The following is a 16,030-nucleotide window of genomic DNA, read 5'->3' as shown; positions in this document are numbered from 1 at the left end:
GGTCTTAGGCTCATCCTTGCTAACGAGTGAGGCAGCTTCCTGATTTTTGCCTGTGGACTGAGAAGGGAAGGCCGCTTCCCCAAGGAAAGTTGACGTTGTTAGCAGAATAAGAGATTGGAAGCTGGGCAGACAAAATAACAGGTAGCCCAGGAGATGTGGGTGTGGATGCCAGACAAAGCCGGCAGGTAGTCAGACAGTGCACATTTAGCTGTTGCAGAACCAACACATCGGGGAGCCGGGGATCTGGGTGTGTGTTACAGCCCAGAGCCAAAACCAGACGCCAAAGATAGTCCACCTCTCGGCCGCCTGACATCATCCATACATGCCCAGGAGATGGGAACAGGGATGCTGGGCAGGAAGTTCTCTTACAAGGGTAAAAGTTCACCTCCGTTTAGCTCTCCTGGGCCTCTCTGGCCCCCTGAGCCTTGTGGGCTGACGGCTTTCTAGGCCTGCCTCACGGCTGTCACTCTTGGGATTTCCCCTTACCATCATTCTGAGAATTCCATTTCGCTCTCTCCTGTGCTGCATCCCGTGTCTTTCTCTTCCTTGTCTCTTTCCCTCCTTGTGGCAGAGGACCTTTCCATAGCTTTCAGAGAAAAAGGGTCCATGGGAGGTAAATTCCTCAAGTACACGTGTGCCCAAGATCTCCTTATCCTTTCCTGTTCTTTAGAGATAGTTGAGCTGGGTATAAATTCTACATTGGAAATAATCTTCCTTCACCTTTTCAAAGTCACTGTTCCATCCAGATTCTGATGTCAGAGGCGTTCAACACCAGGATTATTCCCAAATCTTCATAGGAGACCCACTTTTCTCTCTCTGGAAACTCAGAATCTTCTCATTATTCCTAGATCGGGAATTTCATGTGGCCTCTCTCTCTCTCTGTGTGTGTGTGGGTGTGGGTGTGGGTTGCTGGGTATTTGGGGGAAGGGGGCTTTGATTCGGAAGCAGGTTTCCTTTTGTTCCTAGAGATTTTTCTCATGTTACTTCTTGGAGAGTTTCCTTCCCTCGTTTACCCTCTTTTTCCTGGAACTCACACTCATCTGGTGGCCCTCAAGACTAGGATCTTTTTTCCCATTTTTAACTCTTTTTCTACTTTCTGGAAGATTTCCTCACCTCTGCCTTCTGGTCCTTCTATTCTATTGAATTTTTGATATTTCTGCTGTCATTTATACTATTCCTAAGAGTTCTTTCTTATTGTCTAAATATTCTTTTTTTTTTTTTTAATTAAATAACCTCTTTTTGTTTTCATGGATTCCTTTTTTTTCCGGGGACATATTGTTTCCATTTTAGGTTTCTTCAGCTCCCTTTCCTTGTGCCTTTCCCTTCCTCTCCCTGTGGGCTCTGTGTCTGTGCCTCTCTGTTCTGTGCTGTCCTTTGTTGGAGGCTGTTCTTTCGTCACTGGTGATCCTCAGCAAGCAGATTGGAAGCTGTGTGTGGGCAGGGCCTCCTGATGGTTGGGGGAGGGATGTTTTGTTTAGGGTCACTGAGTACCAGCACCTGTGGCTCTTCACCCGTCAGATAGCCCACAGCTCCAGCCTCAGGGCTCTGGGCTCAGTGTCCAGCACTTGGGAATGGGGCTGGGGTGACCCCAGCCCCATCCTTTGTTGATGGGGGAGGGTCTCGGGATGAGTGGACACAGCCGTGTGCTCGGCCGGACTGGGAGCCTGTGCTCCCGGGACCGCCGGGCTCTGAAGCCCACGTCCTGCCCGCTGCGTACCCGCCCTTGTGCATCCTGCTCCCGGGGCTGCTTCCCAGCGGCCTGACTCTGCCCCGCCCCCCACAGGCTTGCTGGGCCTCGAGGACGATGGGGACCTGATCACCGTGGAGTTCGATGACGGAGACACCGGCAGGATCCCCCTCTCGCACATCCGCCTCCTGCCCCCCGACTACAAGATCCAGTGTGAGTGGTGGTCCTGCCGCCCGGTGGGGGCCCACCCCCTCCAGGCTGGCTCTGGGCTCTGTCTGCTGTTTGGACCATTTGCACCCACAGGGGGTGGAAATGGCAGAAAGTGTGGGTGGGGGCTCCCAGAATGGTCTCGGGATGGGGGAATCCCAGGCCTCCCCAGATCTGCATCCCGAGACTCGTGAGACCAGCCCCGGGCCGGGCAGTGCTGGCCGGGGAGGGATCGGTAACTGTCATGAACGGTTCCAGGCTCTGTGTCCGCGACAGCGCTCAGTTCTGTGCAGTCCCGTGTGGCTGGAAATACCATCCCCTTTGGCCAGTACGAACCTCGGGTTTAAGAGGTGAAATGACTTGTCCAGGGTCCCTCGGCTGGTCAGAGGCAGAGCCGGGACTCGGACCCAGGACTGCCTGACTTCCAGGCGTCCAGTGTTTCCGTGAACCCTCCAAATGGATCATTAAAGCCACAGGGTCAGCCCCACCCTGGTCATTTATTCGAGGAGCCCCCATCGCGTGCATGTGCAGACACCCAAGCTACGTCCCTGCAGATGGGCCTCCCACCCGACCGCGCAGCCTAGGTGGGCAGGCTGAGCGGGGTCGGCCACGCGGTGTCGTCTGGTTCCTCCCCCCGCCTCCCCCCTATGACAGATGACACTCCTGTGGCCGGGAGAGCGGAGACCCGGGCCTGAGCCGCTGTCTGTCCTGCCCCACAGGTGCTGAGCCATCCCCCGCCCTCCTGGTGCCGAGCGCCAAGCGCCGCAGCCGGAAGACCAGCAAAGACACCGGGGAGAGCAAAGACGGGGCCGCGCCAGGGTCCGAGGAGCCCGGCGCCAAGGCCCGGGGGCGCGGGCGGAAGCCCAGCACCAAAGCCAAGAGCGGTACGTTGGCCGTGCCCGGGCCGCCGGGACCCGGGCCCTGCTGCTCACACAGGGTCTCTGCACAGACACCGCTCCCCACCTGTGCGGGAACTTGGCGCTGCAGGGCTATTTGGAGCCTGTGACAGATTAGGAAACTGAGGCTCAGGGAGGCGTGTTGACCTGTCAGAGGCAGAGCCGAGATCCAGCCGGCTGTGTTCCCTCCGTAGTCCAGAACAAAGTGCTTTGGGCTAAGAGCCCAGGCTCCCGGGGGCCACTCTGGGGCCACCGCATGTGGACAACTAAGGCGCGAGAGGCTGCCGCCCCAGCCCCGCTCAGGGCCCGGCAGAGCCGGGATGGGGTCGGGCCCGCTGGCTCGCGAAGTCCTGGCCTCACTGGCCTTTCTCCTTCTCTCTTCTAGACAGAGCTGCCGTCCTGGAGGAGGGGGGCTCGACGGATGAAGTCCCCAGTACCCCGTTGGCCCTGGAGCCCATCAGCACCCCAGGTTCCAAGAAGAGCCCCCCAGAATCCGTGGACAAGCGGGCCAAGGCCCCCAAGGCTCGCCCAGCTCCCCGACAGCCCAGCCCAGCACCGTCCGCCTTCACCAGCTGCCCGGCCGCCGAGCCCTTTGGGGAGCTGCCGGCCCCCGCCGCGGCCCTGGCCCCCACCACCCTCGTCGCCATGCCCCTCACCATGCCCGCCACGCGCCCCAAGCCCAAGAAGGCCCGGGCTGCCGAGGAGTCGGCCACCAAGGGCGCCCGGAGGCCCGGGGAAGAGGCCGAGCTGCTCGTCAAGCTGGACCGGGAGGGTGTGACGTCGCCCAAAAGCAAGAAGGCCAAAGAGGCCCTGCTTCTGCGGGAGGACGCTGGGGCGGGGGGCTGGCAGGAGCCCAAGGGCCTGCTGGGCCTGGGCAGCTACCCCCCGGGGGCCAGCGGCAGCGAGCCCAAGGCGGCCCGGCCCAAGGCCGGGGATGGCGACCTGGCCCAGGAGCCTGGGGCCGCGCTCACGTTCGAGGACTCGGGGAGCCCCAAGAGCCCGGACAAGGGCCAGGCCGAGCAGGACGGGGCCGAGGAGTCGGAGAGCGGCGGCAGCAGCAGCGGTGGCAGCAGCAGCGACAGCGGCAGCAGCAGCAGCAGTTCTGAGACGGAGGGAGAGGAGGACGGCCAGGGCGGCGGCGGCCGGAACTGCAGCGCCTCCAGCTCGAGGGCCTCCTCGTCCTCCTCGTCCTCGTCTTCGTCCTCGTCGTCCTCGTCCTCGTCCTCGTCATCCTCGTCCTCATCCTCGTCCTCGTCCTCGTCCTCGTCGTCCTCCTCTTCGTCCTCATCCTCCTCCTCGTCCTCGTCCTCGTCCTCCTCGTCCTCCTCGTCCTCTTCCACCACCGACGATTCTTCCTGCAGCTCAGACGACGAGGCCGCCCCAGCCCCGGCAGCCGGGCCCTCTGCCCCGCCGGCCCTCGCCAGCAAGGCACCCAAGCAGGCGGGCAAGGCCCGCTCCTCGGCCCACTCTCCAGGCAAGAAGGCGCCGGCGCCCGCGCCCCAGGCCCCCCCGCCGCAGCCCCCGCAGCCCGTGCAGCCCAAGGCCCAGGCCGGGGCCAAGAGCCGGCCCAAGAAGAGGGAGGGCGTCCACCTCCCCACCACCAAGGAGCTGGCCAAGCGGCAGCGCCTGCCGTCGGTGGAGAACCGGCCCAAGATCGCCGCCTTCCTGCCCGCCCGGCAGCTCTGGAAGTGGTTCGGCAAGCCCACCCAGGTAGCTGGGGGCGGGGTCGTCCCCACGTGTCTTGCTCTGGCCTCCCAGCAGCCCCACGGCAGAGAGTCGGGGTGACGGGTGTGGAGTCCGTCTGACTCCACCAGAGTCCTGCCCCTCACACAGCAGCACTGCCTCTGGTCCCCGGGACCCAGAGCCACCCTCTGCGGGACCCACTTACCGTGCAGGCCTTTAGTTGCCATGCCGCAGGGCCTCTCAGAACCGCGCGGCCACACAGCCTGATTTTCTTTGCCTTTGCTTCATTTTCCGCTGAAAACGAATGGCTCAGGGCTTCTGGCTAATTAGTAGTCGCAGCAGAAGGTACTTCTTTCCCTCTCTTGGCTGGGCTGGGTCACTGCCTGCCCCTGAGCTAATCAGCGTGGCCCGCAAGGCAGAACGTTCTGGTTGACTGGGTCTGAGTCATGTGGCCACCCCTGTAGTAGGTGGGTGTTTGTTCTCCAGAAGGAGCCCTCCCTGTGCCTTGGGCACAAGCAGACACACGTGTAGACACACACACAAATGCATGCACGTACACGTGCACGCACCTGCATATACACGCACACACGAGAAGCTTCTGTGTGCAGGAGGGGAACAGCCTGGAGGCCACCAGTCCATCCCATGCCCCTGGGCAGGATGAACCAGGCTCCTTGTCTACGGGTGCAGCCCGTCGGGTTTCCCCACGGCGTCTGCTGCCCTGGTCCACAGTCCTCCGAGGCCACGCCAGAGCCAGGCCCGGAGGAGGCACCCGGCTGGGTCTGGACTTTTTTAATGTCGGTGCCGCCAGGCAGGTTTTAGGGGTTGGGGGCTGACAGCAATGAGCTTGCGGGGCCTCTGGCAGTGTACCGCTTAAGAAGCTTCGGGCATGTTTGCATTGTATCAGCTCCCTGGCTGCGTTAGCAAGGCCAGAGAAGTTGGAGGATGTTCTGAATCAAGACTAGCTTGGGGGTTTCTGTCTTAGCAGCAGCCTTTTAGGGCTCCCCACTGTGCCACCCAGGGTCAGTTGGATCCCCGAGGGTGGGTGGGTGGACAACTCCACCTGCCACAGGCTGCACCCTCAAAGGCTCCTTAGAGTAGGGTGGGGAACTCCCTGCCTTGGTCAGGCAAGGGCTGCAGAGTGGGAAGTCGGGGAGGGTCCTCCCCCGACCCCCGCAGCTCCTGCTCTCCTTCTGGTTTCCCTGCCTTTGCGGCACCACCTTGAATCTGGGGCAGATGATCTGCTGCTCTGACCCTGCAAGGCGTGAGTTGTCGGACTCTACGCGCGTCCCCCACCCCCCGATTGCTGGCTCCAGGCTGAAAGAGCCTCTCTTAGCAAGGCCACCACTTGAGACAGCAAACTTGAATGTGTTAGATTCTTCTAGAATCTTTCCTGACGAGCCACACTCAGACCTTCCAGAGCAGCCTCTCTGGAGCTCTGATCCCGGCAGGCACTCTATCCAGGGCCATATCAAGGAGTGATGGCTTCTGAGCCTGCCCCCACGGTGACTGGCCAGTTCCTTATCTTAGCGTCTTCCATTTGCACTTTCCAGTGTCAGTGTTGCTGGGGGCACTTGCTGCTGCAGAGGTCAGAGCACAGGGCCAAACTCATTTAACAGAAAAGTCTACGGTGCCCGGCTTCAGGTGCAGCTGGATCCAGGGACCTGAGGGCTGTCTTCAGACCCACTCTCGGGCCCGTGCTCCAGGCTTGAGTTTCTCCTTCCTTCCTCTGTACTGGTCTCCTTCTCCAGCAGCCCCTCTCCTGTTGGCAACAGGCAGCCCCAGCAGCTTTCAGCTGACCTTCTACCAGCTCAGAAGTGAACAGCAGGAAGGAGGTGTCTTTTTTAGGGTTCAAGCTAAAGTTGGTGGCGCATCTTTGGCTTAGGTCCCGAGTGCACCCTTGAGCCAATCACAATGGCCAGGAGAAGGATGGGATGTTTGCATTGGCCAGACCAAGTCCTGTGCTGGCCACAGGGGGTGGGATCAGCCCCACTGGAGACTCTGTGGACCAAGGGAGATCTGTGAGGAGAGTAGCCGTGGATGCCTACCATACCTGCTGTCAGATGCGTTGGTTTAGAGATCTTAGCTGTCCCTGTCACCTTGAATCAGTACCATGCCTTGAGCTGAAAATAATTTGAGCAGTTTACAGAACACGTAAGAAACCTGGACATTAAAAAGTCTGTCACAGAATTCCCTGGCAGTCCAGTGGTTAGGACTCCATGCTTCCACTGCAGGGGGCACGGGTTCGATCCCTGGTCGGGGAACTAAGATCCCACTTGCTGTGATGCGGCCAAAAAAAAAAGTCTCACCAGGGATCCCAGTGAATTAAAAGTAGAAAAGGGACAGCTGGATAAGGTAGGAAATCAGCATGTGGGTTTTTTCTTGTTCAGTCAAAAAAAGAAAGGCAAAAAAACGCTTTGGCGCCGCCTAGTGGCCAGTCCGAGAAGGGAAACGAGTTTTACAGGTTAGTCGCGGAGAAGGCGCGCTGGCTCCACTGGAGGGCAGAGCGAAGCTTTGCGTAGGCCTGGCTTCTCCGTGTTTGCCTGGGGACAGTGACAGGTCCCAGAGCTGCCTGGCGGTGGGTTTTGGATTCTGATGGCTGGTCTCTTCCCTCCTTGGAGCCTGCCCATCTGTGTGTCCCAGTGCCAGGCCAGGCGGGGGCACTGAGGCGGCTTCAGGAAATGTTTGCTGAGTGAATTAAAAGAAGAAATCCAGCCACAGTGTGGGTCTGGCAGACGTGGGCCCAGTGCTGGATCCCGCCGGGCTGGGCTCTGATCTGTCAGTGGCTTTCCTGGGGAAATGGGCGGGGGGTGGGGGAGTGGGGCGGGGCAGTCGGCCGTGCGTGGGGGTTGTCGCTGCCCACGCCCCACTCCCCCACCTCTGCTCGGCCGCTTGCGGGGCTGACTGGTACTGAGACCCCGCGCTGCTCGGGGTGGTGTAGACTGAGGCTGCGCCGTGAGCAAGCGGCTCTGTGACCCCGGGGGTGTTGTGTGAATGTGCTTCGTTGTAGCCCCGACGTGCGGGGCAGCGTGAGGGGGAGCGACGTGCTCTGTCCGGAGACGCAGCCGTGTCCCCTCCCGGGACCTCCCAGTCCCTGTGTGGAAATTGGGGGCCTGCAGGGGCCGCTGTGCCTCGAGGGCTGGTGTCAGGACCAGTGGGAGGAGCAGGGATCCTGCTGGGCCCCAGCAGTGGCTATGGCGTCTGCCGCACGAATGCTCGCGTGTGGGGCGTCCCTGGGGCCCCGCCGGCACCGTTGGCCGACACGGCTCCGCAACGGGGAGTTGGAAGTCGCTCCCAGCTGCAGGATCCTTAGTTCACCTGGAGTCTCTCTTGGAAACCCTGTCGGCCAGGGGGGATGAGCAAGGGCTCCCCGATCAGAGCAAGCAGGGGGCTTCTCCCCTGGCGCCGCTGCTGCGGATCCCCGGGGTCGGGTGGGGGGGCGGGGGCGGGGCGCGTGCCCTGACCCGACTCGCCCGCCCACAGCGCCGCGGCATGAAAGGCAAGGCCCGCAAGCTCTTCTACAAGGCCATCGTGCGCGGCAAGGAGATGATCCGCATCGGGGACTGCGCCGTCTTCCTGTCCGCCGGCCGCCCCAACCTGCCCTACATCGGCCGCATCCAGAGCATGTGGGAGTCGTGGGGCAGCAACATGGTGGTCCGCGTCAAGTGGTTCTACCACCCCGAGGAGACCAGCCCGGGCAAGCGCCTCCACGAGGGCCAGGTGGGCCGGGGCCTCGGCGTCGGGCCGTGCTGGGGGGCGACGGCCGGGGCAGTCCCTTCCCTGGGGTCGGGGTCAGGGGTCAGGCAAGGCGGGGCCCGGGCTCACCACAGCCCCTGGTCTGCACTCACAGCACTGGGACCAGAAGTCCGGTCGCAGCCTCCCCGCAGCCCTGCGAGCCTCCAGCCAGAGGAAGGACTTCATGGAGGTAGGCGAGTGCGCGGTGCTGGTGGGGCCTCCGAGAACCCTCCCCACGCGGCCTCGGGAGGGGCCGGGCTCCCTCGGCCTCCCCGCCCCGTCTCTCTGACCCTGAGCTGCTGTTTCCTGGTCTGTCACCCTTGGTCTCTTCCTCTGCAGGTCTCTGTGTCTCGGTCTGTGTCTGTCCCTCTGTTTCTTGATCTCCTAGTCTCTGGGTCTCTCCCTTGGTCTCTGTCCATCCTCGTCCTGAGCCCCACTGTGTCTCTCGAGTTCTCTCTGGGGATCTCTCTCTGGTCCTTCAGGCCTGGGAGGGGTCTTCCCCCTGACGCCTGCCCGTGTGCCTGCAGCGCGCCCTGTACCAGTCCTCCCACGTGGACGAGAACGACGTGCAGACGGTGTCGCACAAGTGCCTGGTGGTGGGCCTGGAGCAGTATGAGCAGATGCTCAAGACCAAGAAGTACCAGGACAGCGAGGGCCTGTACTACCTGGCGGGCACCTACGAGCCCACCACAGGCATGATCTTCTCTACCGACGGCGTGCCTGTGCTCTGCTGAGCGCCCGGCCCGGCGGGGCCCTCACCATCACTGCCACGGCTCGGCGGCCTCGTGCGTTGGTTGTGTGCATGCAAGTGTGCCCATGGACAGCCTGGCGCGTAAGTGTGTACATGTGTGTGCCCGTATGCATGCACGTGTGTGCGCACATGTGCACACGTCCAGACCCCCTTCCTGACCCCTCGGTGCCCCCACAAGAGGGCTCCTTGCGATCAGGGTAGGGCTCTGCCGGCCCCTCAGGGGGTCTCAGCACCTTGTAAGTGCTCGGCCAGGTCCCGGTGCCCTCAGGCCGGTGCCAACTGGGGATTCGGTGGGCGGGGGTTTCCGAGCAACCACCTGACGCTCGCTTGGGGGTTCCTGCTGCTTGGGGGTCCTCCCAGTGCCCGGCCCCCTCGGCACGGAGCCCGCCCCGAGCCTCCCACCGTGGGACGGGGGCGTTCCCATGCCCCCCAGCCTCAGCGACCAGGCCGGGCCTGTTCTGGGGTGCCTGCCCGGGGCCCAGCCTCCACCCTCTCAGGACGGCCTGGACTTGGGGAACAGAGCCAGGTGCCGGGGCGGGGGGGCGCCCAGGAGCACCGGCCAGGTGCCAGGGGGAGGGGGCAGCATGCCCCGAGGCCCCGGGGAGTGCCCACCCCGCTGGTCCAGACCCTCACACTACAGACAACCCCCATGGTGCTGAAATCCTCGTCCCGGCCACACCCGGAGGGAGGCGGCAGTTCTTAACCTGTACAGTTTTATTGTACCAAGAGACTCTCCCCTGTATCATACGCCTTCAAATGGAGTCAACTTTTTAATTATATATATAAAGATAAATATATATAAATATATATAAATATAAACTTTTTAAAACTGTGAAAAAAATAGCTATGAAATTATAAAAAAAAAAAGCGAACACATTCTGACGTGCAGAATATTATTTTTTATTTCCTGTTAGATGAGCGTGTCTAGCACCCAGCTTCACGGGCCCCCGTCCCAACCTCACCCCATGCGCCCCCCGGCCCAGGTGTACTGTATTCGCCCCCAGGATGGAGAAGGACTTAGGGAGACAGAGGCTGAGGGAGGGGAGAGGGAGCCGGCGAGCTTGCGGCCCTGCTCAGCCCACGAAAGCACTTACCAGCCCCCGCGCCTTCCGGGGGCCCGGAGGCCTCGTCCAGACAATCTTAAGGGAAGGAAAAGCCAGACTTCGGTTTTGTTTTTTGGGGGAATTATTGTTTTCCTTTTTTTTTTTTTTTTAAGTTTCTTTTGGAATTTTGTTTGTTGGCGAATTCTGTGTGACCTTTTTCATAAAAAAAGAAAAGAAAAAAAGCTATAATTGGAAAAGTACCGTTGTCTGGAGTGGTTCATTTCAAGGGCTGGGGTGGGCTTGGTGTCAGGATGCAGATCCTGGAGGGAGGAGCCACGTGTGGCTGTTTAAACACGAGCCTATTTTAATGAAAAGAAATGAAAATTTTCTTGGCTGCACTGACGCTCTCTTTGGTGGTCAACAGACAAGGTTAGTGGGCTACTGTATTCGGCTGGCCTGCGTCCATCAGTGCAGAAAGTTCTCTCGGCCAGACTGGAGCTGGAGCTCAGCCAAGGTGTCAGAGTACAAAGACCCTGAGCTCACCCGCCCTTCACGAGCACACCAAAATCACAACTCTACAGAGCAGTCGCCAGTGAAAGAGACCGAACCTACCAAAAAGATCTTCTACAACTAAAGACATGAAGAAGGAACCACAGCGAGACAGTTAAGAGGGGTGGACCTGCCGTACAGTTGGGCCCACATCCCCAGGTGGGTGACCCACACACTGGAGAAAAACTAACGTGGCAGAGGTTCTTCCACCAGAGGGAGAGTTCTGAGCCCCACATCAGGCCCCCCTGCTCAGGGGTCCTACCCTGGGAAAATGCACCCCCAGAGCATTTGGCTTTGAAGGCCAGTGGGGCTTAATTTCAGGAGTTCCACAGGGCTGGGGGAAAGAAAGACCTCTCTCTTACAGGGCACACACAGTCTCCCATGCTCCGGGACCCGGGGCAAAAGCTGTAATTTCCTGGGATCTTGGGCCAGACCTACCTGCTGGTCTTCGAAAGTCTCCTGGAGAGGTGGGAAGCAGCTACGGCTCGCCCTGGGGACACACGCTGGCAGTAGCTGTTCTGGGCCTCCTGCGTACGTATGCTGGTGCTGGCAGGTACAGCTGTGGGATCCTCCCTCTGGCTCCTCTGGTGCCAAGACCGGGCCCCACCCAGCAGCCTGTAGGCACCGGTGCTGGGACCTCTTGGCCGAACAGCTGGCTTGGGACACAGCCCCACCCAGCAGCAGACAGGCTGCCTGGAGACCGCCTGAGGACACAACCCTGCCCACCAGACGGCCCAGGACTCAGCTCCAGCCCCCAGTGAGCAGGCACCAGCCCCAGGCCCTGCCACCCCCACCAGGGGGCACACGCCAGATGCAAGAGAACCACAATCGCTCAGCCTACCCACGGCACACCACACCTTGCCCTGGGACAAGCTGGGCCCAGGCCCTGGCCACTTAGCAGGCCAGCACACGCTTCAGGACACCCCGCACCTGACTGTGTTAGGAACAACCTGACCACCCCCAGCCCAGTGATCTTACAGCAGCTCTGGGACCTCTGGGTCCTGCAACCAAGCTTAGGACCCGGCTCTGCCTGCCAGTAGTCTGGCACTACCCCCAGTACCCACCAGCGGGCAAGCAACTGCCCTGGAGTCTCCTGGACCCTGACTCCACCCACCAGTGAGCCAGCACTAGCCCTGGGGCCCCCTGGGGCTCTGCGGTCAGCCACCTTGTGGCCTGGCCCTGCCAAGCAGCAGCCAGCAGCCTCCACGCAAGGCAGAGCCTGGCAACCAGCTGGGTGAGGGCCAGGGCAGGCTGCCCACATCGCCCGGCGCAACAGCGAGACCCACGCAGCCTCCACGGGAAACCCCAGAGCGTACAGCTTGGGTGACGAGGGGAGCGCGCTGCTGGGACGTCTGGGACATCCACGAAAGGCCACCTCCCCGAGGTCGGGAGACATAAGCAACCTACCAGATACATAAAACTACAAACAGCAGCTTAGGCAAAAGGAGGTGACACAGGCACACGTTCCAGATGAAGGAACAAGATAAAAGCCCAGAAGAAGAACTAAGTGAAGTGGAGATAAGCAATCTACCCGAGAAGGAGTTCAGGGTAGTGACTGTAACGATGATCAAAAAACTCAGAAGAATGGATGCACAGTGCAAGAAATTAGAGTTTTTAACAGAAAATATAAAGAACAACCAGAGATGAAAAATAACTGAAATGAAAAATATACTAGAAGGAATCAACAGTAGACTGAATGATACAGAGGAACAGATCAATGAACTGGAAGACAAGAGTAGTGGAAACCACTGATGCTGAGAGAAAAAACAATGAAAAGAGGACAGTTTAAGAGACCTCTGGGACAACATCAAGCATGTTAATATTCTCATTACAGGGGTCCCAGAAGGAGAAGAGAGAGAAAGGGGTTGAGAACATATCTGAATACATAATAGCTGAAAACTTCCCTAACCTGGAAAAGGAAACAGTCATCCAAGTCCAGAAAGCACAGAGAGTCCAACACAGGATTAACCCAAAGAGGAACACACCAAGACACATTGTAATTAAAACAGCAAAAATTAAAGACAGATTATTAAAAGCAGCGAGGGAAAAACAACATACAAGGGAACTCCCACAAGGCTATCAGCTGACTTTTCAGCCGAACCCCTACAGGCCAGAAGGGAGTGGCACGATATATTTACAGTGAACGAGAAAAACCTACAGCCAAGAAGACTGCCTAGCAAGGCTCTTGTTCAGACTGGATGGAGAAACAAAGCTTTACAGACAAGTAAAAGCTAAGAGTTCAGCACCACCAAACAAGCTTTATAACAAATGTTAAAGAAACCTCTAAGTGAACAAGAAAAGGCCACAACTAGTTTTTTCTAACCCCAGCCGGGCACGATGGCTCCCGCAAACAAGGGCGGCAAGTAGAAGGGCCGGTCCGCCATCGACGAGGTAGTGACCAGAGAACAACACACCACCTACATTCACAAGCGCATCCCTGGAGTGGGTTTCAAGATGCGTGCCCCTCGGGCACTCAGAGAAATACGGGAATTTGCCATGAAGGAGATGGGAATTCCAGACGTACGCATTGACACCAGGCTCAACAAAGCTGTCTGGGCCAAGGGAATAAGGACTGTCCCATACCGTATCCGTGTGCGGTTGTCCAGAAAACGGAAAGAAGAGGAAGACTCAGCACACAAGCTCTATACACTGGTTACCTGTGTACCTGTCACCACTTTCAAAAACCTACAGACAGTTAATGTGGATGAGAACTAACTGCTGACTGTCCAATAAAGTTACAGAGCTGCCAAAAAAAAAAAAAAAAAAAAAAAAAAGAAAAGGCCACAACTAAAAACATGAAAATTATGAAAGGAAAAAACTCATCAGTAAAGGCAAACATACAGTAAAGGTAGGAAAATCATTCACGCACCAAGCTAGTAGGAAGGTTAAAAGAAGTGGCAGTAAGGCCACCTAAACCCACAATGAGCAGTTAAGGGATACACGAAGTAATCAGATGTAAAATGTATCAAAAATATTAATTGGGGACTTTCCTGGTGGTGCAGTGGTTAGGAATCTGCCTGCCAGTGCATGGGACGTGGGTTCGAGCCCTGGTCCAGGAAGATGCCACATGCCGCGGAACAACTAAGCCCATGCGCCACAACTACTGAGCCAGCGCACTAGAGCCCGCGAGCCACAACTGCTGAGCCTGTGTGCCTAGAGCCCATGCTCTGCAACAAGAGAAGCCACTGCAATGAGAAGCCCGTGCACCGCAACGAAGGGTAGCCCCTGCTCACTGCAACTAGAGAAGGTCTGTGCGCAGCAATGAAGACCCAACGCAGCCAAAACAAAATAGATAATATAAATAAAAATAACTTTATATAAAAAAATCAGGGCCTCCCTGGTGGCGCAGTGGTTGAGAGTCCGCCTGCCGATGCAGGGGATACGGGTTCGTGCCCCGGTCTGGGAGGATCCCATATGCCGCGGAGCGGCTGGGCCCGTGAGCCATGGCTGCTGAGCCTGCGCATCCGGAGCCTGTGCTCCGCAACGGGAGAGGCCACAACAGTGAGAGGCCCGCGTACCACAAAAAAAAAAAAAAAAAAAAAAAAAATCAGTAATCGTGAGGGGAGGAGGGTACAAACGTAGGGTATTTCAAATGCATTTGAAGTTAAGAGGTCGGCAACTTAATTACGTATATATATAGACTGCTACCTAAAAACCTCATGGTAACCACAAACCGAAAATCTCAGAGGCATAACCCTCTCAGACTTCAGAAAATACTACAAACCTATAGTAATCAAAACAGCGTGGTAGGGCTTCCCTGGTGGCGCAGTGGTTGAGAGTCCGCCTGCCGATGCAGGGGACATGGGTTTGTGCCCTGGTCTGGGGGGATCCCACAGGCCACGGAGCGGCTGGGCCCGTGAGCCATGGCCGCTGAGCCTGCGCGTCCGGAGCCTGTGCTCCGCAATGGGAGAGGCCACAGCAGTGAGAGGCCCGCGTACCGCAAAAAAACAAAAAACAAAAAACCCAGCGTGGTATTGGCACAAAAACAGACATATGCATCAATGGAACAGAATAGAGAGCCCAGAAGTAAACCCACACATTTATAGTCAATTAATCTTTGACAAAGAAGCCAAGAATATACAATGGAAAAAGACAGTCTCTTCAGCAAGTGGTGAAAAGACCGTCACCATACACAAAAATAAACTCACCATACACAAAAATAAACTCAAAATGGCTTAAAGACTTAAACATAAGACATGACACCATAAAACTCCTAGAAGAGATCATAGGCAAAACATTCTCTGACATAACTTGTACCAATGTTTCCTTAAGTCAGTCTCCCAAGGCAATAAAACCAAAAATAAACAAATGGGACCTTATCAAACTTACAAGCTTTTGCACAACAAAGGAAACCATTAAAAAAAAAAGACAACCTACAGAACAGGAGTAAATATTTGCAAACTATGTAACCAACAAGGGCTTAATTTCCAAAATATACACACAGCTCATACAACTCAACAACAACAAAAAATCCAATCGAAAAATGGACAGAAGACCTAAATAGACATTTCTCCAAAGAAGACATTCAGATAGCCAATAGGCACATGAAAAGGTGCTCTATATTGCTAATTATTAGAGAAATGCAAATCTCTACAATGAGGTACCACCTCAAACTGGTCAGAATGGCCATCATTAAAGTCTACAAGTAATAAACGCTGGAGAGGATGTGGAGAAAAAGGAATCCTCCTAACACTGTTGGTGGGAATGTAAGTTGGTGCAGCCATTGTCGAAAATAGTATGGAGGTTTCTCAGGAAATTAAAAATAGAATTACCATATGATAAAGCAATTCCACTCCTGGGCATATATCCAGACAAAACTATAATTCAAAAAGATATATGCACCCCTATGTTCGTAGCAGCATTATTCACAATAGCCAAGACATGGAAACAACCTAAATGTCCATCAACAGATAAATGGATAAAGAAGATGTGGTATACGTATACAATGGAATACTACTCAGCTACGAAAATGAAATGATGCCATCTGCAGCAACGTGGATGCAACTAGAGGTTATCATACTAAGTGAAGTCAGACAAAGACAAATACCATAATGATATAACTTATATATGAAATCTAAAATATGACACAAATGAACCTATCTATGAAACAGAATCACAGACATAAGAGAACAGACTGGTGGTTGCCAAGGGGGAGGTGGTTGGGGGAGGGATGGAGTGGGAGGCTGGGGTTAGCAGATGTAAGCTTTTATATATAGAATGGATAAACAACAAGGTCTTAACTGTATAGCACAGAGAACTATATTCAATATCCTATGATAAACTATAATGGAAAAGAATATTAAAAGTAATGTATATATGTGTAAAACTGAGTCGCTGTGCTGTAGAGCAGAAATTAACACAACACTGCAAATCAACTATATTTCAGTAAAAATATTAAAACAAAAAAACATAAAAATCTATAATAGATACACATACAAAAAGAAAAAGGAATACAATCAACACTAAAGACAGTCATCAAATC

At 56.3% G+C, this 16,030-nt stretch overlaps 1 protein-coding gene and 1 pseudogene across 2 annotated transcripts in view; both read left to right on the top strand.

The window, feature by feature from the left end:
- TNRC18 (trinucleotide repeat containing 18) overlaps positions 1-10,259 on the top strand; it is an 80,692-nt gene extending 70,433 nt beyond the window's left edge. Inside the window, exons 24-30 of the mRNA XM_079719464.1 lie at positions 1,784-1,900; positions 2,614-2,778; positions 3,176-4,500; positions 7,954-8,190; positions 8,321-8,395; positions 8,733-9,037; positions 9,871-10,259. Coding sequence (XP_079575590.1) covers positions 1,784-1,900; positions 2,614-2,778; positions 3,176-4,500; positions 7,954-8,190; positions 8,321-8,395; positions 8,733-8,939 — 2,126 coding nt within the window. The 3' untranslated portion in view covers positions 8,940-9,037; positions 9,871-10,259. The remainder of the gene's footprint in view (positions 1-1,783; positions 1,901-2,613; positions 2,779-3,175; positions 4,501-7,953; positions 8,191-8,320; positions 8,396-8,732; positions 9,038-9,870) is intronic.
- A 1,808-nt stretch (positions 10,260-12,067) lies between these two features.
- LOC307062596 (large ribosomal subunit protein eL31-like) lies at positions 12,068-13,771 on the top strand (annotated as a pseudogene). The gene has a single exon. The product of its transcript is annotated as a large ribosomal subunit protein eL31-like (transcript).
- The last annotated feature ends 2,259 nt before the right edge of the window (positions 13,772-16,030 follow it).

Source organism: Hyperoodon ampullatus, assembly GCF_949752795.1.
Source record: "Hyperoodon ampullatus genome assembly, chromosome: 14".
NCBI classification, from domain to species: Eukaryota; Metazoa; Chordata; class Mammalia; order Artiodactyla; family Ziphiidae; genus Hyperoodon; species Hyperoodon ampullatus.
The sequence above is the reverse complement of the archived record's forward strand: the minus strand, read 5'-3'. Positions and strand labels throughout refer to the sequence as shown.